Here is a 27,894-nt window from a genome sequence, read left to right as displayed (position 1 = left end):
GCCCCGCCGCGCCCGCGCCGCCGCCGCCGCCGCCGCCGCCGCTTCAGCCCTTTCCCGGGTCCGCACCGCTCTCCGTCGCCATGGGGCTCCTGGACGCGGGGCCGGACGGTGTCCTGAGCGCGGTATCCACGGCGCTCAACGACACGGTGGAGTTCTACCGCTGGACCTGGTCCATCGCAGGTGAGGATGCTGCGTCCGCGCCCGGCCTGCATCCCGCCCCGCCTCGCGGGCCTGCGCCTCGCCCGCCCGGTCCCCGCGGCCGCAGACCGGGGAGGCGGGGACGCGCGCCGGGAGGGGCCTCGGGGCCGCCGCACCCCGACCCGCGGACCACGCAGCCCCCTTTCCCCGGCTCGGCGGCGGCCGCGGTGCTAACCGGCGCGCTCAGGCGCTGCGGAGCGGAGGCCCCGGGAGCCGCCTCTGCAGCTGACCGGTGGCCTTGCCCAAACCCCGTCGCTGTGTCCTCCTCCCCCCTCGCTCGCCTGTCCCTGTTGTAACGCGGCCTGGACAGTAAAGTAGCATCGTCTGGCGGCTGAAGGGCGTTACTTCTGAGGCTGCCCGGGCCCCGGATCGGCTGGAGGTGGTTGTCACGGCTTTGCGCACTGCGGTGGCGCCGCGGGAGGCGTAGCACTCGGGAAGAAATTGAGGTCTTTCGGCGAAGGGTCTCCATAGCAGCACCTAGAGGTTGTTCGGGAAGCCTCCGCAGATACGGGTTCTTAAATCAGCAAACTTTTCCCTTCAGTTATTGCGCAGGACTGTCGTTTGTTATTTGTTTGGTTTATATAGATTTTCTAGATTTTTTTTTTTTTTGCATTTTGCCATTTCTTAGCTGGCTCAGCTGAGAATGTTTCAAAAGATTTTGAAATCAGGAACATTCATCGTAGAAGATTTTAGAAAAGGAACCTGTGTAAAATGTCTTAGTCCTTTTTTAGGATGGTGCTACATCTCAGCAGTGGAAGAAGTTAACGTTTAGGGTCGTGGATTCTGTTCTCATTCCTTCAAAATGAAAATACGGTTCTGTTGCTTTTGTGTTTGTTGGCGTTAGAGGAAGAGGGTGATTATTGCATACATAGGGCACAGGCTGTGGATAAAAGAATGCTTGCTGGGGTAATTTTTGTGTAAGGTAGAATGGTTTTTTTACTTTAATGGCTCATTACCTTCAGGAACGTGCCACTCTTTAGGAGATGCCAAATTTGGCACTGGCACGTACCATCTGAAGATGGGTAAAAGGCACTTTTTAGTGGAACATTTAACCCTTGAATCTGCTCACTGTGCTACTGCACCTGCCAAACTTGGGGAGGATGTATTCTTTCATCTCTGTGATTTTCTTCTTTGAGCGTTGCATCAGAGTCTCTCATTACACAATTCTGCAGAGCTGAGTATCAGACAAGCTCTTTGGCAGGTAATTGTAGTTACATACTTGGAGTTAAACATTGTACCCAGGTAGTCAGGGCCACACCTACGAGTACCCAAACTTGTCTTCCCTTCATCTCCTAGAGCTTTCTCACCTCCAGAGTCAAAGAAAAAAAAAAATCGAGATAGAATGCGCTTTTAGTTGCCTTGATACTTTTAGATTCTTTTATTTGGAGGCGTGGGATGGATGGGTGGGTCAGCACTGAGGTCGGAACCTGGGCCTTGCACAAGCCGTGCAAGTACTCTTATCATTGGGCTGTATCTCCAGTGCTGGAACACACTTTTCTGGGGAGATCGGTTCTTTTCTAGTGACTTGTGTCCGAAAGACCATGAATGGATCTGGGCAGTTTGGTGCCGCTGCTGCAAATGAAAGCATGCAAGTATGTTTTGAAGACCATATCAGATGGTGTTGTGGGCTGAGACAGGGAAGGGAGGGTAGCCCGAGGAGCATGACCTCTCCCCAGCAGGTCGCAGGGAAGGCGCTCCTCCATGCCCATGACAGTCCCTCAGGAAACCTGAGTCTGCTTCCTTGCCTGCTGAAATCTTAGGCAGAGGTACTGTGTTTCTTACCCATCGAGAAGCCTCGTGCCTTCGGTCTGCTCTGTCTTGCTGCAGGACTGGGCAGAGTACACCTGCAGCCCATGGGACACCGCTCCTGCATCTCCTTCCTTTCTGGGCTAGCATTTTCCTTCTGTCCAACTTGATCACACTCTTCTGCTTCCAGGGGCCTCTTGGCATCATTTCGAGAAAATCTGGATAATGGGGTGTCCAAGTGGAAAGATAGACTTATTAGATGGGGTTGAAAAAAAGTTGGTGGATCAGAAATTTGGAAAGAGAAAGAAAAACAGGTGGGAGGGAAAGATGGTCTTGAGAAATAGGCGTGAGTGTGATGAAAGGATGCAAATTACTCAGAGGGGTGGGGAAGACTTCCAATACTTGAGGGCCTGCAGAACCGGCCACCACGAGGTGCTTCTTCCTTGCCCTTTTACTCCTTCCCAAGTCTTTCCACTGACTTTTCTAGCAGGGTGCAGATACAACGCATCTGCTGTGGACCGTCATAGCAGAAACAGGCTGAGAGCTGCACGTATGTTTGATGGTTTAAGAGATTTCTGCTCAAGGGAACAAGTTTTCTGAAAAAACGACATTTGAGCTAGTGCATCTAGCGGCACTACTTAATCAGAGACATTCAAATGTATGGAAACTGGGCTTTTTTTTTTTTGGTGGAACTGGTGATTGAACTCAGACCCTTGTGCTTGCCAGAGAAGCACTTATTCTACTGAACCATCTTCCTGGCTCCGAAACTGGGCTTTTCAAAGCACATATATGGCAGATACAGAATGTGGTCTTAGGGTGTCAACGTGGAAAGTGTTACTTTACGCTAATCATCAACACTCAGACATTAGATTTCAAACTTCGGAAAGGCTGTATTTTGAGAAAAACAATAAAAGTAACTTCTCACTTCTCTGTATTACGTGTTTAGATGTGTGGGGTGAGGAGGTTCATGTTGGTTTATATTAGAAGAAGGCATACATTGAAGGCTGAAAGACTGTTGATTTGGTGACACTGGAGTAGGTACTCTGATGTCACTGTTATTTTCTTCTGTTCTGTCACTTTATAAGCACATTAACATCATTGGGGTGGGGATCTTTAGGCTCAGTTGCACATCCAGTTGAGGAAAGTTGTATGTAATTTTTAAAAACTGGTAACTCAAAATATTCCCTAGGCTGTAAATATAAATTTAACTATATTATCTGTTGTATTCATTGCTGTCCTTTTAGTAATATCTTTCTATATGCCCAACATTTAGGATGGAAACACCATAGCCTTGACAGGACACCCAGAAAAAGGCCCAGCATTCCCTGAACCACCATTTTTTTTTTTTTTTTTAATGACATGATTTTAAACAGTGTTTGTGAAGCCTGGGTGCGTATGTGTGTGAGTGTGTGTGTGTTGGGAGGTAGCTGGCCTTACCCCTCTGTTCATAGTACCCCGCATCTGGCTGAAAATCTGCATATGCACTAGTTGAAGTGAGAACGTGACAAGCGGCCTAGCTGTGCCTGCCCTCATGCACTGTGCAGGGAGCAGAGTGGAGGAATGAGGGGAACAAGAGAGAGGTCTCCCGTGGGGTGGTGGCAGGATTTGGAAGCTGGCTCACCCCGGTACCTTTCATTCGCTCCCCGTTGGTTTGCTGTGGGAAGGCACAGAGCGGGGCTGTGGGGGGAGAAGGGAGAGCCTGGCTCACGGTTTGTGAAGGCTGGCCCCTGCTGGTCCCCTCCTCAGTGCCCAGGTGTGGCCTGTGCCTCGGGCCCTGCTGGGGTGGGGCCAAGGGAGGCTCCCACGCCCTCCTCTGCTCTCCCTATCTCCACGGCACTGCAGCCCCAGTCTTAAGCCATGAAAGGCTCACGCCATTCCCTTCCTCCGCTGCTTTAGCTGTCTTCCCAGGGTCTTTGTCCCCACCCTTGTGTGACTGGAGGCGAACTCTGAGAGAATGTTGGGACAGATAGACTAGGTGTCAGGGATAGTGGGGACTCTCACTGAAACTGGGGAAACTGGGAATGTGAGTAGAGCGAGTGAGTCACTTGGGCAGAAGTGGAGCAGAGGGTTACACCAGCTCCATAGCTGGGAGTAGGAGCAGCTTTACCTGAGGGCTTGGGAGGCCCCTGGAGCGTGTGCTTGTAAGCCCTGCACATGGGCTGGCGAGATAGCTCAGCGAACTGAGCGCTGCTTTGGCAAGCACAGGGACCAGGTTTGATCCCTGGTCTGGCATGCCGTGCCGGTCCCACCCTGAGCCAGCAACTGAGTTCAGGCATGGTGGCACATGCCTGTAATCCCAGTGCTGAAAGCAGGAGTGTCACTACAAGTCTGAGCTGTGTAGTGAGTCCCTGTACCAAATAAATGGAAACAGAACAAAACAGAGCACTGCACCGTGTGCATATGTTGTATGACTTGTCATGTTCAACACATAGTTTTTCATTGCCTAAAATAGATGTTGTTTGCTTGGCTTATCATGAGAACCTGGTTACCATTTTAGCTTCTTTGAAAAAAAAATTTAAGTTTTGGGGCAACTGATTAAACACAAATTTGTTGCTTACCAGTGAGGCCTTGCCTTTTAGCACCCCACAACCTCTGGGAGGGCAGCAGGATCTGAGGTCCTTTGGCTCGGGCTGGGTTCTGTCCTTCCCCACAGCCCGATTGGAGGCAGCAGACCCCTGGAGCTCTACTACTGATGCTCCTGTCCACGCCACCAGCAGCACCGCACTGCAGGAGCATCCTCCCATTGTGGGGGAGTTCTAGGAGGGTGGACAGGGTGCGAATCCCCAGTGTGACGCAGTCAGAGTCTCAGGCTCAGGGGGACCGTTTTAAGAATTACCCAGATTTCAGACATTGCTTTTGTGATCTTATGAGCCAAAAAGCGCTTCATCCTTTTAAAATTGAATATTCTTCTCAAGTCATGTGATGTCATCTATGAATAATTTAACATCATTAACGTAAGTATTATTTTCCATCCCTTGAGCCACTTCCTTTGAATTAGGTTATACGTCGGCACACAGAGAAGCCTTGTGTAGCTGAGCCCGTCTTTTCATATTTCAGACCCTTTTTCTTCCTGTACAAATCCAGGAGGTGTTGTTGTTTTATTGTCCCTTAGAATAAGAATGTGCTGTGTTAGAGAATTTTTTAAAAAATCATATGGGCTTGGACTTTTAGAAAAGAAAGGGGAGAAACCTGCCTATCTAGCTGTGTTGCATAGCTCAGTGGCCTGTGGGTATGGTGTCCACTTTAAGTCTCTCGTTACCCCACACGCTTTGGCGTTGCGAGTCGCTCATGTTCACATTGAGAAACCTTTTACTTCATTGTAAAACTCCTGACTGTCTGTGTGGGCTGGAACAGTTGGCGCCCTCGCGGCACTCGTAGCCTGTAGCAGTTATGCATCTGTCTCTTCCCTGCGTGACTGGAGCCCTAAACTGTTGAAATCTTCATGGCTATTTACATGTCTGTATTTTTCTCTCAAATGCTGGGGAGCATCACCTATGTTTGTTGATCTGATATTTGAGATGGCCTCTTTAGGCTAGCACAATTTTGGGTGGAGATTTTTATGGTTAATAAACACTAATTAAATTCTAGTTCACATTAAATTATGGAAAAATGTTAAAATGATTTTTTTCCATTAATTTGTCATAAACTCAGTTGACTCTAAGAATGAATTAAACTATTGAATCATTTAGTAGCACAAAGGAGCAGTATAAGACCATAGACGTCTCTCCTTTCACTGGCCATGTGCATGTCCTGGAGATGCGTGAAGCAGGATTTGGAAGGCCGCCTCTAGGCCTGGGGCTGCTCAAGGTACCTGCGGGCCTTTGCACAGTTTAGCTTACTTTGCTTGTAATGGGTGAGGCAGGACTGGGCCCTCGCTGAGGCCTTCCTGGAGCTGCACTTCTGGATACAGAAGACTCTTTTTACTGGAACAGGTGAAGTGACCTCAGTCAGGCGCGCACTGCTCCTCGTTCAGGAACCTCCTCTGTACAGTATTTACATGTTTTCCAAGAGAGTTGTTATCATCATGTATGGAATAGTGAAGATAGCGGATTTGTCCTGTTGTTAGTCTTTCAGGGCCTTTATCTTGTGTATTCCACTGAAATGGGTGGAGTAGAGAAGTAGATGCTGGCATCACTGAGGACCTGCTTTGAAGTGGCACTTTGGGGGCTGTTACAGCAGTGCATCTGCTTAATTCTCCGCATCTCCTGAATGATCAAGAGGGAAGGCACGCTGCCCTCGGTGTGCACTCCGTGTGTCACATGACATGCAGCTTCCGAGGCGGCCCGGCTGTGACCAGCTTGGGCCAGGTGTCAGTGTTTCTGTGAGCCCTTAGTCCTGCAGGTGCAGAGAATGTGCTCAGTGAAGGCCCCACCTCCTACAAGAGTCAGCTGTCATCTATACTCAGCCTTAGTTGCTTTAGATTTTTTTCTATCAAGAAATATATTTTGTCATACATTATTATGAAAGTTTCAATTATAGGCACTTTGTATTTGATCATTTCTCACAAACCTGCCTTTCATTTTTTTTAAGTTGCTAGAAGTATATAGGTCTTAACAGTAAGGAGAAACAAACCAAACAGTTTTTACTCTTTTTCAACCAGGCAATCAGCATACCAATTTTTCAAATCTTCTGTCACTTTCTCATGGAATATTGTCATTCTTTAAAGTAGAGTGTCTTATTTATAATCATATTTTAATTGACCCCCAAGCCTTGAGGTTTGCAGGAGGGGCCACATTAATTCACTAGGGACCAGTTCCTTGGGTGTAATCACGTGAAGGCGTTTTGTGATTTTCAACTAGGGCATTCAGAGGGGTGAGCTTTTTTTTAATCAAATTTTTCAGATCATATATTTTTAAATAATTTCATGTATATTTTATACTCACGTTTATAGCAGCCTCTCACAAGGCCAAGAGGTAAAAACACCTGGCACGGCCCCAAACAGAAGACAGGAGTGGGGACACAGACAGCAATCCCCCGCTTAAACAGGAAGGCGACGACAGGCGAGCCTGGGAGACCCTGTGCTAAGTGGAACAGGCCAGACACAAAGAGATAAATTATGTGAGTGCCCTTCTGTGGGCTTTATAGAAACAGCAGGGTAAGGGCTTCCAGGAGCTGAGACGGAACTGAACCGACACATTATTGTTCGGGGGAATGAAATTTCACTTCGGAGAGGTCATGTTGTTGTGGAGGTCGGTGGCTTGATGTTGTGAACGTGCATGTACTGCTAGACTGCATGCGTAACAATGGAGTTGGGAAATTTTGTTATTTACTGCAATTTTAAAAATTTGTCTATTATAAAACTAACAATAGCACCTTAAGGAATGATCTTTCTTCATTGTTCAATGGTAAAAGAGTCGATTCATTTTTAAAAATTATTTTAAGGTAAAATGACTTTATAGAGAAAATACAAAAGTGTTTACTTATAAAAGTATCCTGTTCACAGATGATACAGAATTAAAAAGAAAAGAAAGGAAAAGAAAAAGTGTCCTCCTTGTTAGCAAGCAAATAAGAAGAAAGATAACTTCGGCTTTGTATTTTGCTTTACAGTTTGTCAGAACCCTGGAAAAAGGCCAGAAGCATTATTTCCATATTGTTAGAAGCTCTTGAGTTCTATGAAAGTTGCATAACTTGTAATTGGTCACCTTTGTAGAAATGGGTGTAGCCAGGTCATTTTGTATCTAGCCCAGTGCTCTTGTCCTAACACACTTGGCAAATAAGCCGGAGGCATCTCTGATAGATGCATCTCTCTGACTTACCTTTTTTTATGTTGTTATCTTACCTATATAGTATTACTACTTAGAATACTTAATATGGGGCTGGGGACATAGCTTGGCGGTCTGAGTGCCTGCCTGGCAAGTGCTAGGACCCAGGTTCAATCCCGGTACCGCATGCCGTGCCGGCTGTAAACAGGAGGATTACTGTGAGTCTTAGCTGGGCCAAATAAATAAATACTTTTTAAAAATTAAAAAAAAATACTGATAAGAACAGCATTTTGCTATCAACAGAGATAATGTAAAGAAAGACATCTAAAATGCTCAAGAAGTACTGTAAGGGCTGATATGGTATTGCATTAAAAAGTGATATTAACTTACATGCTGACTAGTGTGTGAATATGCACATAACATGTGATGTGAGGCTGCAAAGGTGAAGCTGACTTCTGTGCGGTGGAGCAGGAGGACCACAGAACAACGTATTGAGAGTGAATTACTAAAGTGTTTGCCAAACTACCCAGAGAACCAAAAGCTATTGTGATTAGTGAACAGATAGCAAGTTTAGGACTTGCTATATTTTATCTAGTGGCTATTCAGTGGCCAAGAGAAGATTTTAGCCCCAGTTCCCATTAACACATGCAGACAGACACAGAAACACAGACATATGCACAGTGTCACATGTCTTTTACTAAAATAAATTATTTCAACATCACCCCACCCCACCCCCCACCTTGGGTGAACACAGCCTTCATGCAGAGCAGCATCCTCAGCCCTTCCTGTGCGCGCGTGTGTGCGTGTGCGCGCGTGCGCGCATACTTTCTTTCTTCCTTTTTTTCCCTGAGACCAGACTAGATTACTAAGTTGCCTGGATGGGCCTTGGACGTGTGGCCCCGAGCAGTTGAGATCTCAGGTGTGTGCTGTGGTGCTTGGCACTGTTTCGGTTTTCCTGAAGCTTTGCGATTATTGGTAGCACTAAATGGGTGGCTGGACTTGGAGCTTCCAGGTTAATACAAGGAAGAAGTTTTATGACTCTTCTTCTGAAAAGCCAGGAAAATGTGAAGCAGGGAAGGAAGGAAACACTCAGCTTATTTTCACGTTGGCTTCCGAACTGTGAGCCGTCATTCCTTCTACAGTGTCCATCTCAGGAGGTGTTTCTCCAGTGAGCATGCGTTCCTTCCTGTGAACCCCAGTCATGAATATGCCAGTTTCTCCCGTATTCCTGTCACCCATGGATGATGCTCGCTGCCACCTGGAGCTGCTTGCGCAACCCTTCACGGTGTGCAGCCCCCGCACTAACCCAGCTCGTGCACCCTGTGTGATCTCCTGGGCACCCCGCTACGGGGCGAGTTCCTGGTGCAGGTGAAGTCCCCTGGGTGCTCCTAGACACCATGTGTCAGTCCTGCATCCGGGGCGGGAGCCGCATCGTGTTTAGCCTTCACTCTGAGCTGGGCCACCGTAGCCCTGTGTTCCAGGCCAGGCAGCCGGCCCCCTCTAGACCTTCCCGACTGATAGCGAACTTTCCCAGGTCAAGACTCCCCGCTGCCGACCGTTTGTGTCGCATGGATTCTCTCCTCGTCCTTGCTGCTGCCTTTTCCCTCTGCAGCGCTCAAATCATGGCTATTTTCTGTTTTCTATGGAAAATGCTATCCGTTCCCTCTTGTTCTTATTCCATATCTGAGCAAATGCACAGCCCAGATGCCTTCCCAGCACCGTCCCTGCCTCCGCCTTCCCTTGCTCTGGAGGGCAACTGCGCTGCCCAGAGCTGCGGAGTCACCTTCCTGGACCTCGGCTCCCCGCGTCTGCACCCTCACCCTGCAGCCCACGCTGCCCTCCCCTGCGCGGTCCCTCTCTCCGGAACGTTCCGCTATGTACTCCTGCCCTGAGAATGCCCGGGTAGAGTGTAGGGTGCCTTTGCTCTGTAGGAAGCCAACTGGACAGGCCTGGAGCCGTCCCTTTGGCCCGTGCACACTCCAAGCACCGACTGGCTCACGGCCGTGTTTGGAGGACCTTCCCTCTCTGTTCTGCTGGTATGCTCATGGATCCAAAGCTCTCACTGGGCTTAACGAGGACATTTGGCATCACATTTTAGAAAAACTTTGAAGAGGCCTAAAGGTGACAATTAGTTTATTCTCTAACAGAGATTTTTTTTCAGACTTCTTTTTTGTTTAGTATTAGGGACTGAACCTAGACAGTGAGATCTCCTGCCTTTGCCTTTCAAGCACTCTTGCTTTTCCTGGCAGCATGTTGTCTACCTTTTTCATACAAATTCACTTTAACAAAAAAGTGACTGTCATATACCGGGCACAAAAAAAATGCAGCAGGGAAGAAGGGCTGTAGCTTCTTCCTTCATGGCCTTAAATAGAAGGCGTTGACCATCTCCTTAAAGAAGAGGCCCTCAGGTTTCTTTCTTCTTTCTTTTTTTGGCGGAACCGGGGATTGAACTCAGGCCCTTGCGCTTGCCAGGCAAGCGCTTATTCTACTGAGCCATCTCCCCGGCCCCTCAGTTTTCTTTTAGGGTGTTTTTAATGGACAGCATGACAGTGAATTAATAGTATTGATAGATACTTTTTTTTAAAGAGAGTATTAATTTTTAACTATGTCATTGTATCAGTGGAGACTACTGTACTTGTACAAAAAAAAAAGCAGTTGAGTTGCAATTATTAGTTTTAACTTAGTGAAGAAAGACAGAGAGGGCCAGGGAGATAGCTCAGTAGAGTAAGCGCTTACGTGGCAAGCGCAGGGTCCTGCCTTCAATCCGTGGTACTGCAAAAAAAAAAAAAAAAAAAACCAGAAAGATGGAGGGTTTTAGAGACTTAAATGTACCTACTTCTTGATGTCTTGAATATCCTGCTGCAGTCCTTTGGTGTATAGTAGTCATTAGACTTGCAGTTTTCTCTTTTTTTTTTTTTTACTTGCAGTTTTCATTTATGACAGATTGAAGAGGTGTAGGTAGTGTTACAAGAGAAAAAAGGGCAGGCTTATTTGGTAGAATCTAGAAACAGCTTTTTAATTTATGACTTGATTATGTATTATATAAAGTAGGCTCATATTTCTGAGTAGACTACAATGCTTTTTACACTTAAATGTGTGAATCACCTTGTAATCTTGCTAAGATGCAGATTTCCTGACTTATTCTGCATTTATTTGAGGCTTTCAGGTGATGATTTTCTTCTGGTGCATGGACCACGTGATACAATTAACTTACTAATGGAAAAACAAAACTGTGGGATTTATTTTTTAATAGAATATGACTGCATTTTGGCCTAACAGGAACTGTGCATATCTTCTAGACCTGGGTTGTGTGGACCAGCAACTGTTCAGTTTGCCTGAATCCAAAAGGCAGTGATAGGGATCACCTTACTGTCCGCCCCATCTTACACATGGTGAAGTGGGAGAGAGTTCTGGGTTCGTAGTTCCAGGGCTAGAAGTTAGCAGCTACAGCGAGAATGCTGTTCTTAAGTCTCCATCTGTTCCAGCCTGCCGTGTTCCATAGGAGGTCTAAGCTGTCACCACACTTAGGGTCACTTCTTGCTGTAGTCTTGGTTCCTTGTCTTCAATCTAGGAATTTGAATGTTTTCTAAAAATTCTAAAACAATTTTAAATTTTACTAATTTGTTTCCTAGAACTTTACTAGATTAGACTGCTTAAGGATTTTGACTGGTAGAAATATTGAACTATAAAACTTTGCAGCCTTTCAAAGAAAAAGTAGGGGGGCCAGAGAGATGGCTCAGTGGAATAAGCACTTCCCTGGCAAGCGCAAGGACCTGAGTTCAATCCCTGGTTCCGCAAAAAAAAAAAAAAAAAAAGAAAAAGTAGGCCTACGAGAGGCTTTTCAAGAACTTGCTCTGATACACAGAGTAATAATGTAAGCATTAAATATAGTGCTTTGCTCATATGTAGACATTACTTTGTTACTTAAACCTGCTGAGTTAGTGTTTATCAATATTTGTTTTGTAAGGTGGGTCTGGTGTGGTGGCACACACCCATAATCCCACCATTGGAGGCTGGATCATCACAAGTTCGAGGCCAGCCTGGGCTACATAGCAAAACCTTGCCTCAACCAAAAAGAAAAAAGTCTGTTTTGTATTATCTTTTAAAAAGCTTTTCAAAAATTTAAAACTTCAATTAGTGAATACCTTTAAATATTCAAATATTTTAAGTATTTTATTGAATTATAAACCACTTTGTCTCCTCAGTGTAGACATTGCGGGCTGGGGAGATCTCAGCAGCTGAGGTCCTCGGCTGGCTGGTGCAAGGCCCTGACCCTCCCCCCACGCGCCAGCTGGGCCCGGATCCCAGCCGTGATCAGGAGCTTTCCCTTGGCCTCTCAGCCCCTGATCATCCCTGGGTCTGTGCCGCGCCCTTGCCACCCATGTAGCGCCCTGTGCTGTGAGCATCGGTGCATGCAGAAGTGAAGCCTCGGAGTCTGGCTCCTGAATGACAGAGGTGTCCCAGCCCGGCCACCCGATGGCGCTCACGGTGAGCCCCACCGCAGGGAGGCCGACTCGGTGGGTCTGGGCCAGGGCCGTGCCGTTTGGATTTTACCAAACGCGTGAGGCTTCTGTGGGCCATGTGGCCACAGACCAGTGTGTGAGGTCCACAGTCCAGCTCGCGGTATTATTCGAGTATCTCACTCGTTCTTGTGAAGGAAGTTTTTGTTAGTTTCTCTTATTCTTCTTTCTGTACAAAAGGCCTGTTTCCCGGTCTGCTTGGCAGATTTCTTTTGAGAAAAAGTTCCAGTGTCTGTCCTGGAGCGTCCCTTTCCTGTGCTACCACTGTCCAAAGGTGGTGCTCCGATTCTGTGCCCATCTTGCTTTCTCTGGTACATGCTGCAGTGAGCCCACGGGACAAGGGACCGAGCTGCCTCCTGGGATGGGAGCTGTGTGACCCCAGCGAGGTGTGAGCCGAGTGGCAGCCTGCCTGGGGCAGCGTGGTGCTGGTGGAGTGCGTTGCGGAGCGTCTGCCCACTTGTTGTGAAGAGACAGTGTGGACGACAGACGTGGAGCACCAGCACAGTTGTGCAGCTGTTACGTGGCCTTTTTTTTTTACGTGGCCTTTTAATAAAAAACTTTACATTAAAATATACCAAGTTAATATTTGTACATGTACGAGTCTATCTTTCTTATTAAGAGCTTTCTGAAGCAGTCAGGTTATGCTCAGTGGCAGCTACTTCTGAGTTAACTCGTAGTGATGTGGAAAGGCTAGTAAAGGGACATGTCTTCATTGTCTTAGTTAAAATTATTTACTTGAGTGTTCGATGTACTGTGTACATACTGTTCGGCCTTAGATTTGCCTTACTGTAAAACTAGGCTGGGGAACGTGCTCGTAAAGGGGCAGTGCCTCCTGCATCCTGAAGGAGGACCCAGCAGTGGGCAGTTTCCGCCATTAGGTGAGATTTCTAATTCTGTCCTCCGAAAAGAAAATGAGTCTGCTCTCTTGGTGTTTGATGGCTCCAGCCCATGTTTTCCAAGCTCGACATCCCACTCCTACCGCATGCGGTGGCGATTTCCAGAGCACTCAGGATCCCGGCCCAGGCCTTCTGTAGCTCACACCATTGCTAGAGTCACACATTGGACACCGTAGAGCAGCAGCTCTACAGTGACGCAGTCAGTTCTTTATTGAAAAAGGGCCACATAACAAAATGGAAGATGTTGGAATCTCTTTAGAAGCACTCAAGGGAATATTGCAAATCAACACAGAAGAACACAGCTCGTATGATGCTACTGTACAGACATCGGGGAGCTTCGTGCAGGTATTTGGGTGGGAGCTGTGCTTCTGTGGGTCAGCTGCTAACCACCACCTCTCCTTCCATAATCATGGAGGCGGCGTCTGGAGCACGTCTGACTAATTTGAGGAAGGGACGGTGGGACTTGGGAGGCTTAGTAGGCCAGAAATAGGGACTGAGTGACTGCAGAACGGGCACACGTTCTGTTGCCCTGTTGGTGACGAAGCGAGGGCCGGTGACACAGAGGACACACCCGCTCATGAGTCCTGGCCAAGTGTTGACTTTAGGTTGAAGTGGTGCTGACCAGGGGGTGGGGAGGGGGGGAGAGTGGGGAAAGACTGGCGACCCTTAAGGCTTGGTAGAGGTGCCGCTGTGTTTGACAAAAGGGATGCAGAATGAGCAGCTAGCCCGAGGGCTGTCTGTTCCTAACTTGCCCATCCAGTAACTGCGCAGGCAGGCGCCTTGAGGAGCCGAGCAGCACAGCGAGGCCTGGCCCTGCCCTGGGGGGCGCAGCGTGCAGGAGAACCCAGGGCCGCGAGCACGAAGCACACGTGGGTGCGTGGGCCCCTGTGGGTGCCTGGCCAGGGCACACAGCGTGGGTCCAGATTTCCACGCCTCCAGTCCGTGCTGCTTCCTGTTATGTTAAAGACGAATACTTTCCAGGAGTGTGAAAGACGCCAAGGGTCTGTGCCTCATCTTCTGACAGGGTGGCTGGTGAACTTGTCGGTGTTAGTGACAACGTCGTGCAGGCTGTCCCCAGCCAAGGGCGGTGCCCCAGGCCGGTGGTGGCTAGGCCTGTGTCTCAGTTACTCCTTCCAGGTATTGCTGCTCTTCATTGAAGCTGGACAGGTGCCAATCCAGCTTGCCTTTTCCCTTGACGTTTAGAGGTGGAGCCCGCGACACGAGATTGAGCCCCAGGGTCCCAGCACAGGCAGTGCAGCAGCAGAGCTCCAGGGCTGCGCAGGAAGGAGGGGTCTGCGCTCCCCCTGCACTTCTTGCTCCCCTCTGTCCCCTCCTCGCTTGAACCCCTCTGTTGGGGTCCCATGTTGTTTCACCTAAGATTTTCCGCTTCTCCCCTTTGGTCTCTCCCTGTCTCTCTGTGATAAGCCTCTAGAGTTTTCTGCTGAGCAAGAGACCGATACAGTGTACCACAGTGTACATCAAGAAGAGGGAACGTTTTTACTCACTTGTAATTTCTGGCAAATTTTGTAACTTCTCTAATTTTTTCCTACTTGCTGTTGAGAACTTTCCTTGCATTCAGTAGGTCTCTGTGTGGTAAGGTGAGGAATAATCCATGCTGTGAGAGATTAAGATCTCCTTGCAGTTGAATTGATCTTCTGTCCTGTGGGCTAATTTATCCCCAATGACAAGAACTTTTGCTCTTTGCATTGGCCTGATGCAAAAAACATAAAGGTTTTGCGGCAGCACTGCTGGAGAGAGACGTCACAGCAGCGCCTGTGCGACCTGGAACAGGCGCTGGCTTCAGGAGTGCAGCTACCAGGACTACACAGGTGGGGGCCTGGGGGCGGGGCAGGGCCAGGTGGGGTCACAGGTGGACAGCAGCGTGCTTGGAGGAGGACGAGGTGGTCACCAAGACAGCCACAGTGGCTTGAACTGAAGCCAGCATTACCGTCTCGTAGGTCACCTCCTCCTTCTGGGAGGTTTACTCTTCCTCCACTTTCAAAGAGTTTATTGTTGACTATGAAATATGCTTGATTTGAGAGTTATAACCACAGTCCCCATGAATAGCGGACCTTTCTGAATTATGTAATAAAATCATTTGCTTTCTCCTTTCTTTCTCCTGCACTTGTTTTTTTCTTTCAAGTCAGTATTTCATTTTTTAAAATAACTCTGACTTCATTGAAACCATAATAATTATGTCACCTCTTGGTTTGGGAGATAATTGATTAAACGTATTTTATGTTTTATATCTATTGATAGTATACAGAAAGGGATTGATATATTTTAATGAACGTATTTCAGTACTAAATTATGTAATCCAGAACCATTTACATATGTAATCTTTGTGAACAAGATAGATTAAATGTGATGTTATTATAATATGTGTTAAATTCATTTAAGCTGGATTCTAGGTAGAGTCTAGTAGACATATTTTCTTTATTTTTAGAGACATAATATTTTTCTCAGAATATAAAATGTTTTATGTTGCTAAGAATCAAATAGGTATTAGCTTCACAACATAAATACTATTTAGCTTTTAAAAATATAAAAATTGATACTAATTTTTGTGTATTAAAAGGTGGATTTTTGTTGATCTCATATTTTATTACACTTGTTTTAGAAATGTTTTACTTGTGGCAAGAAACTTACAGAATTGTTTCAGGGTTGCATGTCTGAGTATTATGGATAGTGAATTCATTTTATCTGAAATAATGTGTTACATATATTTATACATATGTAACTCATATGGCTTTAGGGAGAAAACACACATAGGTTGTTGCTGGGTAGCACAGTCGCGCGTGCTTTCCCTGGAGCAGTGAAGCGTAGACCTGCACTGTCATCAGTGGCTAGGTGAGCTGCGGAGCACTAGCTCTGACCCAGCCTGCAAGGCCGCCTGCGCTCACGCTCCTCTGAGGGCCTGCGGTGCCTGCACACCTGCAGCTGCTAGTGTTCTGGGGAGGAGCCCAGGACCTCTCCCCAAGCCGCACCCCGGCCCTGCCTTGTCCTGAGCCAGGGTCTCGCTGGTGTCCTGGACTGAGCCTGAGCTTGCACCCTCCCGCCTCCGCCTTCCCAGCTGCTGGGGTTACAGCCCCGCCATGTCCTCTCCATGTAGTTCTTTCTTCTGTAGGGCTGGACATGGAGGACAGCTTCCAGACTGCAGTGGTGCAGCTGACGTGCTCAGTGTGGAGGACAAGCGGCTCCTTGACACATGTATCTCTGGCCCGTGAAGTCTCTCATTAACTTTGCGCGCTAAGCTTTAAGTGCACTTTTTCATCTTTGTGTTTTAGATTCATTATGAGGCATCATGCACGTCATAAGTAGTCAGATAATTTGAAAAGCTCCCTGCAGAAAGCAGTCTTGATTCTTTGGTTTTTGTGTCACGTGTTTTTATTGGGGCTCATGAGACCATGACCTATGTTTGGTCAAGTAAGGAAATTGAAGGGTAAATGTTTCAAGGCTGAGAATCTCGTTCTGCGGGATGTGTGCTGCTCAGTGCGATTTGTGCCATTGTTTCCTTGGCAGATAAGCGCGTGGAGAACTGGCCGCTCATGCAGTCGCCATGGCCGACCCTCAGCATAAGTACGCTTTACCTCCTGTTCGTGTGGCTGGGCCCTAAGTGGATGAAGGAGCGGGAGCCGTTCCAGATGCGCCTCGTGCTCATTGTCTATAACTTTGGGATGGTTTTGCTTAACCTCTTCATCTTCAGAGAGGTAGGTTCACGACGGGCGCTTGTGGGCATTCCCAGGGCTGGTGCCAGCTACGAGCCGGAGTGTGGGAGGCTATAACTTTATGGTCTTGTGCCCTGAGGTGACTGTACTTACTCTACACATGAATCTCTGGCACTTGCAAGACTTGGATTGCAGTAGTAGTAAGCTGCAAGGATGGGATGGTTTAAAGTGGAACTTTGCATCAAAGAATGGCTTCTGTCCTTACTCTCACCGGCAGTTCTGATGCTGGAAGCATACTTTTCTTAGCTTCATTTTCCTCATCTCTAACACAGGGCATTACCTGTCATCCGAGGTTAGTGTCAGAGTTAAGTGAGATAGTATTTTCATGGTATTGGTACATAGTAAATACTCAGTAAACAATGACAGCAATTTTTTTCTTTTTGGATTTTTTTTTGAGACAGGATCTTGCTGTGTAATCTAGGCGGGCCTCAAGCTCAGCGATCCTTCCGCCTCAGCCTCCGCCGTGCTCATATCACAGGCGTGGGCCACCAGTCCTGCTAGCAGTCATTTCTTATTCATCAGTTTTGATCAAATATGTGGATGTAAATACCCATTTATAGTTAAATCCTATTATGTAGTTTTATTGTAATTTGGGTTGAATCTAAATAAGTTAATTGTTAACAACCCAGATAGCTATTGCTGCTAACCATCATGTGCTTTTCTGGACACCAATAAATCCTCCATGACAGATGAAAGGAAATCCTGGGCCGAGACTGACGCAGCCAGTTTTCAAACTGCAAGGGTAGAAGGAATTTGTTCGCTAAGAGATTTGTTCAGGGCCAGGGAGATAGCTCAGTGGCATAAGCACCTCTCTGGCAAGCGCAGGGTCCTGAGTTTGGTCCCCAGTACCAGAAAAAAAGAGAGATTTACTCAAATTCTATAGGTGTCCAGAGGACTGACTCGTGATGCTTGGAAAACTAACAGCAATTCTTCTTTTAAAAAAAATCTTTTGGTTTTGACAACTTAGCTTATGGAATCTCAACTTCACAAAATCTTTAGATACCTTAAGTTAACTTGTTAGATATGTACCACATTGCCTCAAGACTAAAGTCAGTTAGATAGGACAGCTCTTGGACCCAAACATGGCATCAGAGTTTCTCTTAACATTATGAAATCGAGGGCCCAGGAGATGGCTCAGTGGAATAAGCGCTTCCCTGGCAAGTGCAAGGATCTGAGTTCAATCCCCGGTTCCGAAAAAAAAAAAAAAAAAAATGAAATCGAGTTGATGTCTCAGTCTTAACAATTATATTTGATTTTTAATTTACACTATGATTACAATAGAAGTGATACTAGTAACTTTTAGAAATCCTGAGGGGCGGGGGAGATGGCTCAGTAGAATAAACACTTCCCTGGTAAGTGCAAGGGTCTGAGTTCAATCCCTGGTTCTGCAAAAAAAAAAACCCAAACCAAACAACAACAACAAAAAAAACCTGCTAAGAAATCCCAATGCTATAAGTGTTTAAAGAGTTGGGAACTTTTTCAGAAAATAATTGCTTTTAAAGTAATGTGCAAGGATACATGTTGAATTTAGTGTTTTAAATGTTGTGTCTACTAAAACTTGACTCCACATATGGCCGTTTCTTCCAGCTGTTCATGGGATCATATAATGCAGGATACAGCTACATTTGCCAGACTGTGGACTATTCTAATGACGTGAATGAAGTCAGGGTAAGTGTGTCGCGCATGCTGCCGGCTGGCTCAGCGTGTTCCTTCATCCAGTGGTGCAAGGGTGTGTGTATGTTGGATTACTGGAAAATAGGACCTCTAAGAAGTTCTGTTTCATATAAAAATATTATAAGCCACTGTTTATAATATTTTATTTTATTTTCTAATCACATTAGGAAAACGACCATTTAAGTGGCAGAAATAGCACAGTATCTCGCTTTACTAATTAGTGAACGGTTCTTGTACACTGTGGTTCATATGGGAAATTGTATGTAACATAAAACGTGTTATGTTTTATGTTATATGTAAAACATGTAATTGGGAAACATCGCTTTCTGGCTTGAGTTGAGACAGTGCAAATATCCCTACTCATCCATGCCCAGACCAGGGCCCATTAGTGTACAGTTTCCATTCCCATCTTCATTACCCTGTGAGAAAGCTGGCAGAAATGAAAAGTCACCTCTTTGGTCATGTTGGTTTTACTCACGTGCCTTGTGTGCACTGAGCCCGCTCTCTGCAGACACTGGGAGTGCAGGCGGGAGCCAGGTGGGGTATCTGCCTCCACAGGGCTGATGAAGCGGTCAGGAGGAGAGTGTTGGGAAGACACCTAGCTTAGATTTGCCGTAGGCTCCTGCGTCGCCCTGCAGCCTCCTCGATGGAGCTGGCCTCTTGCTTGTGTGGGAAGAGTGGAAGGAGAGGTGCCTGGCTTGTGTTTGGCTGAGCGCATGCTTGGAAAAGGCAGGCAAGTACTGGTATTGCCAGGGTGAAGATTCACAACTAGCACTCCGTGAATTACAAAACTATCTCCAGCATTTTAAGTAAAAACCCACCTATTGTGTGAGTTGTAACGTATGAGAAGAAAGAACCTGCGAGTTGCAACAGGTTGTATTAGGAGTCGTCCTCTCCCTCCCTCTTCTAGTAGGGGATGCAGGAGGAGGAACATTGTACTCATAAGAAATATTTTTATGTTCATTATTATGTAGCTCAGGAGTATATTTTCTTACTATTCAAAGGGACCCAGTGCAATTTAACACTAAGGAGAATTACTTATTATTGTAGGGAAATCGTGGCAAGTTTAGAGGCCCAAATGGAGGAAAAATAAGATAAGGCTTTCATCTTAGATAAGATTTACTATGCCAAATAGTTTTCGTTACTTTATTTTAAGGTACTAGCAGGGGCTGGGAATATAGCTCAGTGGCACAGCACCTGCCTGGCAAGTGTGAGGTCCTGAGTTGAATTCCCAGTACAGAAAATAAAATAAAGTGTTAAGAGGATTGTAAATGTTAACTACTGTTGAGTGTTCAAGGGTTTCAAGCCTGTTATCAACCAATTTTGTCCATTTCAACTTGTCCAAAACAGTTCGGTAAATGATTCTCAAGAAATTTATAAAAATACGACTTTTAAAAATTTGATCTTTCTCTTCCTCTTTGTCCATGTTTTAAAATTATAACTAGGGGGGTCATTCTGCTTTATGGGCTGAGTTGCCACCCAGTTGTGAATTCAAGCTGAAGCCAAGGGCTGGGCTCAGTGCAAGAGCATTTGCCTTCGGTGCTCTGCTCGGTGCTGTGTTCTGTCTCCGACCCACAAATGAAGAAACAGTAACTTTTCTTTTTTGATTTTTTTTTTTTTTTTTTTTTTTTTTTTTTTTTTGGTGGTACCGGGGATCAAATTCAGGGCCTTGACTTTGCCAGGCAAGCACTTATTCCACTGAGCTATCTCCCCAACCCCCAGTAATTTTTCTTTTCACATGGGAAAATAAAAACTCAGAATCTCAGCTGTGAGAACACAAAATGAGGACAGGACCTGTGCCCTCTGCAGCCCCGGATCTGTCTGTGGCTGGATCTGCCACGTCTCTGGCACGCACAGTTATAAGTAGATTTGTTACACTTTGTATGATTTACTATTTTTACATAGGACACAAAATATTTGGTATAAAACAGTTGTTTCAGTTACTGTTGCCGCAAGATTCTTGTAAAATGCTGTAAACTGTGCACACACACATCCACACAGAGACACATGCAGAGGTCACCTCTTGGTGGGTCCTTAATCTCAGCATGCAGTGTAATCTTTCTGCACCATCTGGTGTCTTAAGTAGAGCCCAGAGAGAGAAGACCTACGCATGTAAACAGGATTATATTTATGACCTGGGAAGTAACTTTTTGCCTTTGTTCGTTCATTTCATCATTTGAAGGACTTGAACGTCTGATATGAACGGTCTTCTTTGCTATTCATTTTGTTGTACATGTTGAAGTGAGACGCTGAGCAAGACCAGTTGTATAAGTGTACCGTAAATTCTCGAGGGATATTATCTGAGCTGTACACGAACAGCTGACTTATCTTTACAAAGTAAACTTCTTTATTTCTGTCCCAAGATGAAGAGCATAGCAGTGTGAACATGTTTGTAACCTGCATTCAGCACTTTGCACTGTGACATCCGTCTGATTAACTGACAGACTTCTCTAGATTACTGCCCATGAACGGACACAGCTATGGATGTGTTCTTTTCCTTTTGTGCCCCATAAATGTTTACGACCTTTCTAGAACAAATGATTCTATGTCTTGAATATTTTGTGCAATGTGTTTTGGAGCTAACAATGAGTAGAAATCCAAATGAGAATATCGTCCGGTGTTTATAGCTTGCTTTGCATCCGTGTCACAGATAGCTGCTGCACTGTGGTGGTACTTCGTGTCTAAAGGAGTGGAGTATTTGGATACAGTGTTCTTTATCCTGAGGAAGAAAAACAACCAAGTTTCCTTCTTGCACGTGTATCACCACTGTACCATGTTCACTCTGTGGTGGATTGGAATTAAGTGGGTTGCAGGAGGACAAGGTAGGCGTGGGTCACGTTGCTTGGAATGTGTGGGCGGAGGGACCAGAGGCCTGCAGTTGGACTTGGCCTAACTTCTCGCTTCCATGGTTAATCCTCTCTGTGTTCATTTCATGTTTTAAAAAGAAGAAAGCGAAGCTTCAGCCTACATGTGACTACGTTAGTATCTAGGCATTTGCCCAGAGATGAATGGAACCCAAGTGCAAATGTGCGAGTCGTACTTGGCTGGGACTAGCTCTCATTATGTCCCAGAGCATCAAGACTCACCTCCTCTGCCTGCAGATCCCATCTTCAGCTGAGTCTGGCGCTCACCTTAAGTGCTCTCGCTGGTCTCACCTCAGTGAGACCACACAGCCTCTTTGATGTTAGAGAGGTGTGAACTCACAGTGCTGAGACTGGCCTCTGGTCTGTTCAGATGCCTATAGACTTAAGTGTGATGCAGGTAGCTGAGCTGGAAGTGCACTCGCCTCTGCTGCGCTCCCAAGGTCCAGGCCTGTGGTGCACGCTGCGCTCCCAAGGTCCAGGTCCTGCGGTGCATGCTGCATCCCCAAGGTCCAGGTCCTGCGGTGTACACTGCACTCCCAAGGTCCAGGTCCTGCGGTGCATGCTGCACTCCCAAGGTCCAGGCCTGTGGTGCACACTGCGCTCCCAAGGTCCAGGTCCTGTGGTGCACACTGCACTCCCAAGGTCCAGGTCCTGTGGTGCACGCTGCGCTCCCAAGGTCCAGGTCCTGCAGTGCATGCTGCATCCCCACGGTCCAGGTCCTGCGGTGCACACTGCGCTCCCAAGGTCCAGGTCCTGCGGTGCACACTGCACCTTGTCATTTTCATTGCTATAGGGTAATTGGCAAATTAGGAGTTTATGCCGACAAGTGAATATTAGGAACCCAATTTCAAAAATTACACTTAAACTGTATAATTTTAAAAAGAGAACTGGTAATCCTGACCTGACCTCTTAAATTACTTTATGGCAATGTTCATTATTATTATTATTGTGTCTATACTCTGACTTAATATTCTCAAAAGAAAAAATGTTACTGACTTAGACTGACTGGAATATCTTTAGATTTATAGATGCTAAATTATCTATATGTATAGTGCTGCCTTTTTTATTTTGCTGGTATAGTAAACATTCAGAATTTATTTTTCCCTTGACTTAACAATATTAAAGAAATTATCTTTTTTTTTTTTAATTTTTTTTTTTTATTTTAACATTTAGTGTGTGTGTGTGTGTGTGTGTGTGTGTGTGTGTGTGTGTGGCCAGCTCAGCCCACCAGGGGGCGCGGCTGGCTGGCGTGTGGTGCTGGAGGATTGAACCGTGGTCCCTATGCTTTGCCAAGCTTGTTCCAAGTAGGTGCTTTAGACCACTGAGCCATCTCTCCAGCCCCTAAAGAAATTATCTTAACAAATAATTATGACCACAAAAAAGTTAGATAACCAGAAATAAGTTGCAACATAAAATTATAAGCTTAATATTATGAGGCCAAAGGACTGAAAGGTGTTGTAGGTTGGCATTACTTCTGGAGGTTTTAGGCAAGAATTTGTCTTCTTTCATTGACAATTTTGGTTTGTCTTACTTTGCTAATGATCTCTTATATTTTTAAGTTATATAGAAACTTTAATAGTGTTTTGTTGACATGTATATTTGTAAATTTCCTAAAAAATTTTATATGTGCAATAACCATTTTCTCCCAAGAGTAGTAGAAATAATAGGTCCTAGCTACCCCACCAGCGTGCTCCATTTGAAACTTACCACTTTGAAAGCCCTTTGTGTTTGAGCAACACACATTAAGCTCTGATGTGAACTTTAAAAATATCTCACTTGATTTGAGAGTGTTTTCCTTAGTACTGCTTTGTCTTTCAGTCAGCATGTGTTCTCAAGATATTACAAATAAGGTGGATTTTTCTTTAAAATCTCAGTGGGTTCTTGTCTAGTAACGTTTTCTGCATCTTACCATTTCCTTTTGTGTTTCTGAAGCGTTTTTTGGAGCCCAGATGAATTCCTTTATACATGTGATCATGTATTCGTACTATGGCTTAACTGCATTTGGCCCATGGATTCAGAAGTACCTGTGGTGGAAGCGGTACCTGACCATGCTGCAGCTGGTGAGTGCAGTGCTCCGACGCGGCTGCCGGTGAAGTGCTTGCAGGGCTTGCGTGTTTAGTTGTGATGTGCTAGGTCATTTTAGGCCCTTCACCTTGAAAGCGCACCTCCTCTAGCTGTTCCTTAGGGCTGTGTAGTTCTCATACCTGCTCCTTGGCTTCCCGACTGCAGCGGTTTGTTTTTCTAGGGTCCTTGAAGACCAGTGTCACCCCCTAAGCAGCATTCTTTAAAAGCACCTGTGGAATGGACAGTTGAAAATCTTGGCACATCACAGAGGACCTAGGTTCATGTACATAACACTTTTTAGACTGAAAATTTTATTGCCTTTATCTTGTCTTCGCTTAGCTTATCTTTTATTCCATGTTTAAAGTTCCTGTTAACAGAGTCCTACACTTAGACTGTGAAGATGAAAAGGAGACGTAGAGCCAGGCAGGGGTGCAAAGGCAGGGCTGAGGGCTAGAGCGCTCACTTCGCTTGCTAAGCTGCGCTCCTTGACGAGTGAGCGGAGCAGGCGTCTCCATGCGGGGAAGGGCTCTGTCTCGGAGCAGCAGTGTTCAGCACCTGCCCAGAGCTGGGTGTCTTGTCCTGGCCTATAATCAGTCGCAAGATCCAAACTAAGTGGTAGTTAATCGCCAGCCTTCAGAATTTATCATCACTTGCTGTAATCACAGTGTACACAGTTTTATCAGTGGAATCACATGTGGAAACACTGCCTATCTCTGCTGTGAGTTACTAAGCAGATGCCTGGCCAAACAGGAAGCACAGCTTTTGCGGTGTGCTGGGGGAAGGTCTCCGTGGCGGCCAGGTGCTGCGGGAGGCTCCCCCAGCTTGGTGCGAGCTGCTCACGCAGTCTGCATCGTTCACTTCTCTCAGTGATTAGTGACTCATCCAGGGGACGTGAAGAAGTGACCAGAACCGTGTGGGAGCCCTGTCAGATGCGTCTGGCGGGAGCACTGTCAGATGTATCCGACTGGGCCTGGTCCCTCATGGGTGACACCAGGGCATCAGGCCCACCCGGCCCACGTCCTCGCTTGCTGGTATAGCTCCAAGGACCACTGTGAACCAGAGTTCTTACTCTTGGGACTTTTGCAGTGCGAAATTGTAAAGGTTGCTCAATGTAAATTTCTGGCCTACCTGGAATCAATTATTTTAATAATATTTAATATGACAATATTGATAATGCTGTCCTTAAAATAAGAAGCTATAATTACCCACTCCAGATAGGGGTTTTAATTTGTATTTCCAAGTGAGAAGTTCTTACAGTAGCTAGGAAGGTCAGTTCACTTTATAAAAAGTTAGCCCATTAACACCCTAGAACTTAGACTTCTTATAGCAGAAACCATTTTATTAGTACATCAGAATTTCAAATTACTTTAATCATCTCACTTTTAGCTTTTCTTCTTTTAAGAACTTTTAAAATTGAAAGTAATTCTTTTTTTTTTTTTTTGGCACTTATTCTGCAATATCTAAATTTTTTCAGCATATTAAAGAATAGTATGCAGGGCCGGGGAGGTGGCTCAGTAGAATAAGTGCTTCCCTGGCAAGCACAAGGGTCTGAGTTCAATCCCCAGTTCCACTGGGGGAGGAAAAAAAAAAAAAGAATAGTTCATTCAAAGGCATGTTTGCCCATCTACTGTCCATAAGACATGAGTATTAAGCCGGTTTGCTAAGTTCAGTTTTAATGTGTATGTACCTGCTCGCTGACCATTAGGTAGAAGATAATCCGTCTAAAATGTGGGAGGACAACAGATCGAAGACCCCGCTGTGCAGCTGCCTAGCCTTCTCAGCTGCGCTAGTGTGCAGACTACATTCAAGTAGGCCCGGATCGGGCCCGGCCTCGAGGACCGTCACGGGCGAGGCCGCCTTGCCTTCGGGAGCTGCGTGCATAGGAAAGCTAGATAGTGGAGAAGTCGGTAGACAGAAAGGCGGCTTCCCCATGAGTCAGCTTTCGTACACACACAGCCCATTTGCCTAGTGGTGACAGGATGGCAGGCAAGAGGAAGCCCTTGCTGACCTGAGGGCACCTGAGTGACATGGCCCCAGACACTTTGAAACTTTGTGAGCAGTGTGGCAGAACTTGGGCCTATTGCCGGGCTCAGTGGCGCATAGCTGTAATCCCAGCACTCTGGAGGCTGAGGCAGGAGAGCATTGCTAGTTGGAGACCAGCCTGGGCTACAAAGTGAGTTCAAGGCCAGCCTGAACTGCATAGTGAGACCCTGTCTCAAAAAACAAAAAACAGCCAACCCAAACCAAATATCCCCAGCGTGCGCTGGGCTCTCAACTAGGCGTGGAAGACTCAGGTGTTGTTACGAAAGTCGCTCACTGTGCAGGCTGACTTGTTCTTTCAGGTCCAGTTCCACGTGACCATCGGGCACACGGCGCTGTCACTCTATACCGACTGCCCTTTCCCCAAGTGGATGCACTGGGCCCTGATTGCCTACGCGATCAGCTTCATATTTCTCTTTCTCAACTTCTACGCACGGACATACAATGAGCCTACGAAAGCAAAAACTGGAAAAGCGGCCATGAATGGCATTTCAGCAAATGGCGTGAGCAAGTCCGAGAGGCAGTCAGTGGTGGAGAACGGAAAGAGCCAGAAAAATGGAAAGCCGAAGGGAGAGTAAATGGAGCCGGGCCTTCACTGTTGGTGGCAGTAAGGGAACTCCTACGTCATAAACAATTTCAGGGAAAGCAGACGAAGGAAAGGAGGGCTTGGGGTGGGGAGGAAGGCAGATGTGCTTCACGTACTGGTAACCGTTAGGCTGAGTCAAGTGTTCACTACAGTACCCAGATGTTGTATTTATGAAGTCTTTATTTTAAACTTTTTTATTCACCTCAGTGTTGTCCAGACCAAAGCGACCGTAATGTGACTTTGAAGACTCCTTTTCGTGCCCATTTGTCTATCCTGCAAAAGCTGTGTGTAGCTTACGTGCTCCGCCCCTCCTCAGAAGGTCAGAGGGCCACACCTACGTGAGCTCTTCAGTTTTTTTGACCGGATTACTAATTACCTTAACTGATTAAAGTCAGTTACCTTAAATTTTCTTGTCCAAAGCTGTAAATGTGGTACATTAAAATTTGCACATTTGAATTCATTTGTTGACTGAATGGTCAAATCTCTCCACCTCTAGTCAGAATATATACTTTTGGTCTTAATTAAATTTTAAAAAATCTGCTCATCTCTGTAGAATCTTAGAGGCTTGATGATGATGGTGTCGGTGAAAATAGGAAAGAGTTACATTACAGCTCTGCGTGTGCCCAGGGGCCACGGCTCGCGGCACAGGCCACTGCGGGCGGCGGTTTTTATGATGAAAAATGGCCTTTGTGTGCTATTTGAAGTGGAAATGTATCATGAAATTGAAATTATTGTCTGATTAAAACATGAAGTAACTCACGTCTTTATTACTTATGTCATCAGATAGTTACAGTTGTGTGCTGTTCAAAGAAAATACATTGATTTTTATCAGGCGTTCCTTGTTTTAAATTGTGGCTGATACTGATTTTTTTATATGTGGAACTATACCTACCTCTTCTGCTGGGAAGAACATTTAAAATTAAATAAATTTAATAAAAAAATCAAGGAGTTCTCTAATATAAATTTTAATTTTCACTTTGGAATGCACTAATATTTTTTGGCTTTTTTACAAATAGCATACACCAAACATTTCTGTGAAACTATCCTTCTCTTTCAACATGTTTAATTTTGGGAGTGATATTTCCTTTGTAACTAAGTTGCAAAATTTTATTTATTAACTAGATAAGTGGGTCAGCCCATTTGGGTACAGTATGCTTGGCTCCTTGGTGCTAAGGGTCGTTAAATTCAGTGCTTGATGTCACAAGGTATTAATCATTCAATACAAAATGAATAAAGGCATTTTTATTCAGAACAATAGAGTCAGAGCAATCAAGTTGAAGTTGCTATTTACAAATGAACTATTTCCTGTAACGACAATGAACAACTGGAAGTAAATAGGGAAAGGGAATGTGTACCGTGTCTGTTACATAAGTTAATATCTTTGGGAGATGTCACAGAGGAGTCAGGACAGAAAGAGAGATGTGACAAAAGCAGCGAGACTGTCTCCAGCTCACACTTTGTCAGAACTGCATGTGTAGGACGTGTGCTGTTTGTACAAACTACTTCAGAATATTTTGTAAACTGTAAAATATTTATTGTGCATTAAAATTACGTATTTTCCTTGAAAGGCATGCAGTCATAAGAATGACCGAAAATTTGCAACACATGCAATAGTTTGACCTGAGAGGATTCTACGCCTTTATTTTTGCTCTTCAGCGTGTAATGACTAGAGATTTGTCAATCTTTGTGAACATTCTGTACTGGATCCCAAGAGCTCTTCCTTCCCTGTTACCTGATTTCAGCACAATAAATATACTACTGCTGTGAGAAAATGAGGTGTCTGTTTTGTAAATCAGTTCAGTGTACTGTGGCTGCTAAATATTTCTATATATGATCAAGTTGTTACAGTGCTTCATTCCTGCCTGTCACCGTTTGA

At 45.7% G+C, this 27,894-nt stretch overlaps 1 protein-coding gene across 1 annotated transcript; it reads left to right on the top strand.

The window, feature by feature from the left end:
• The first annotated feature begins 6 nt into the window (after positions 1 to 6).
• On the top strand, positions 7 to 27,790 carry Elovl4 (ELOVL fatty acid elongase 4). The gene is made up of 6 exons (XM_004634373.2): positions 7 to 180; positions 16,585 to 16,772; positions 18,378 to 18,458; positions 21,115 to 21,286; positions 23,261 to 23,388; positions 25,735 to 27,790. The coding sequence occupies exons 1-6, from the start codon at positions 81 to 83 to the stop codon at positions 26,008 to 26,010; spliced, it is 945 nt and encodes a 314-aa protein (XP_004634430.1). The 5' UTR covers positions 7 to 80; the 3' UTR covers positions 26,011 to 27,790.
• Positions 27,791 to 27,894: the final 104 nt, after the last annotated feature.

Source organism: Octodon degus, unplaced genomic scaffold (genome assembly GCF_000260255.1).
Source record: "Octodon degus isolate 3935 unplaced genomic scaffold, OctDeg1.0 scaffold00061, whole genome shotgun sequence".
Taxonomy (NCBI): domain Eukaryota; kingdom Metazoa; phylum Chordata; class Mammalia; order Rodentia; family Octodontidae; genus Octodon; species Octodon degus.
Note: the sequence above shows the minus strand (reverse complement) of the source record. Positions and strands in the feature narration are given on the sequence as shown.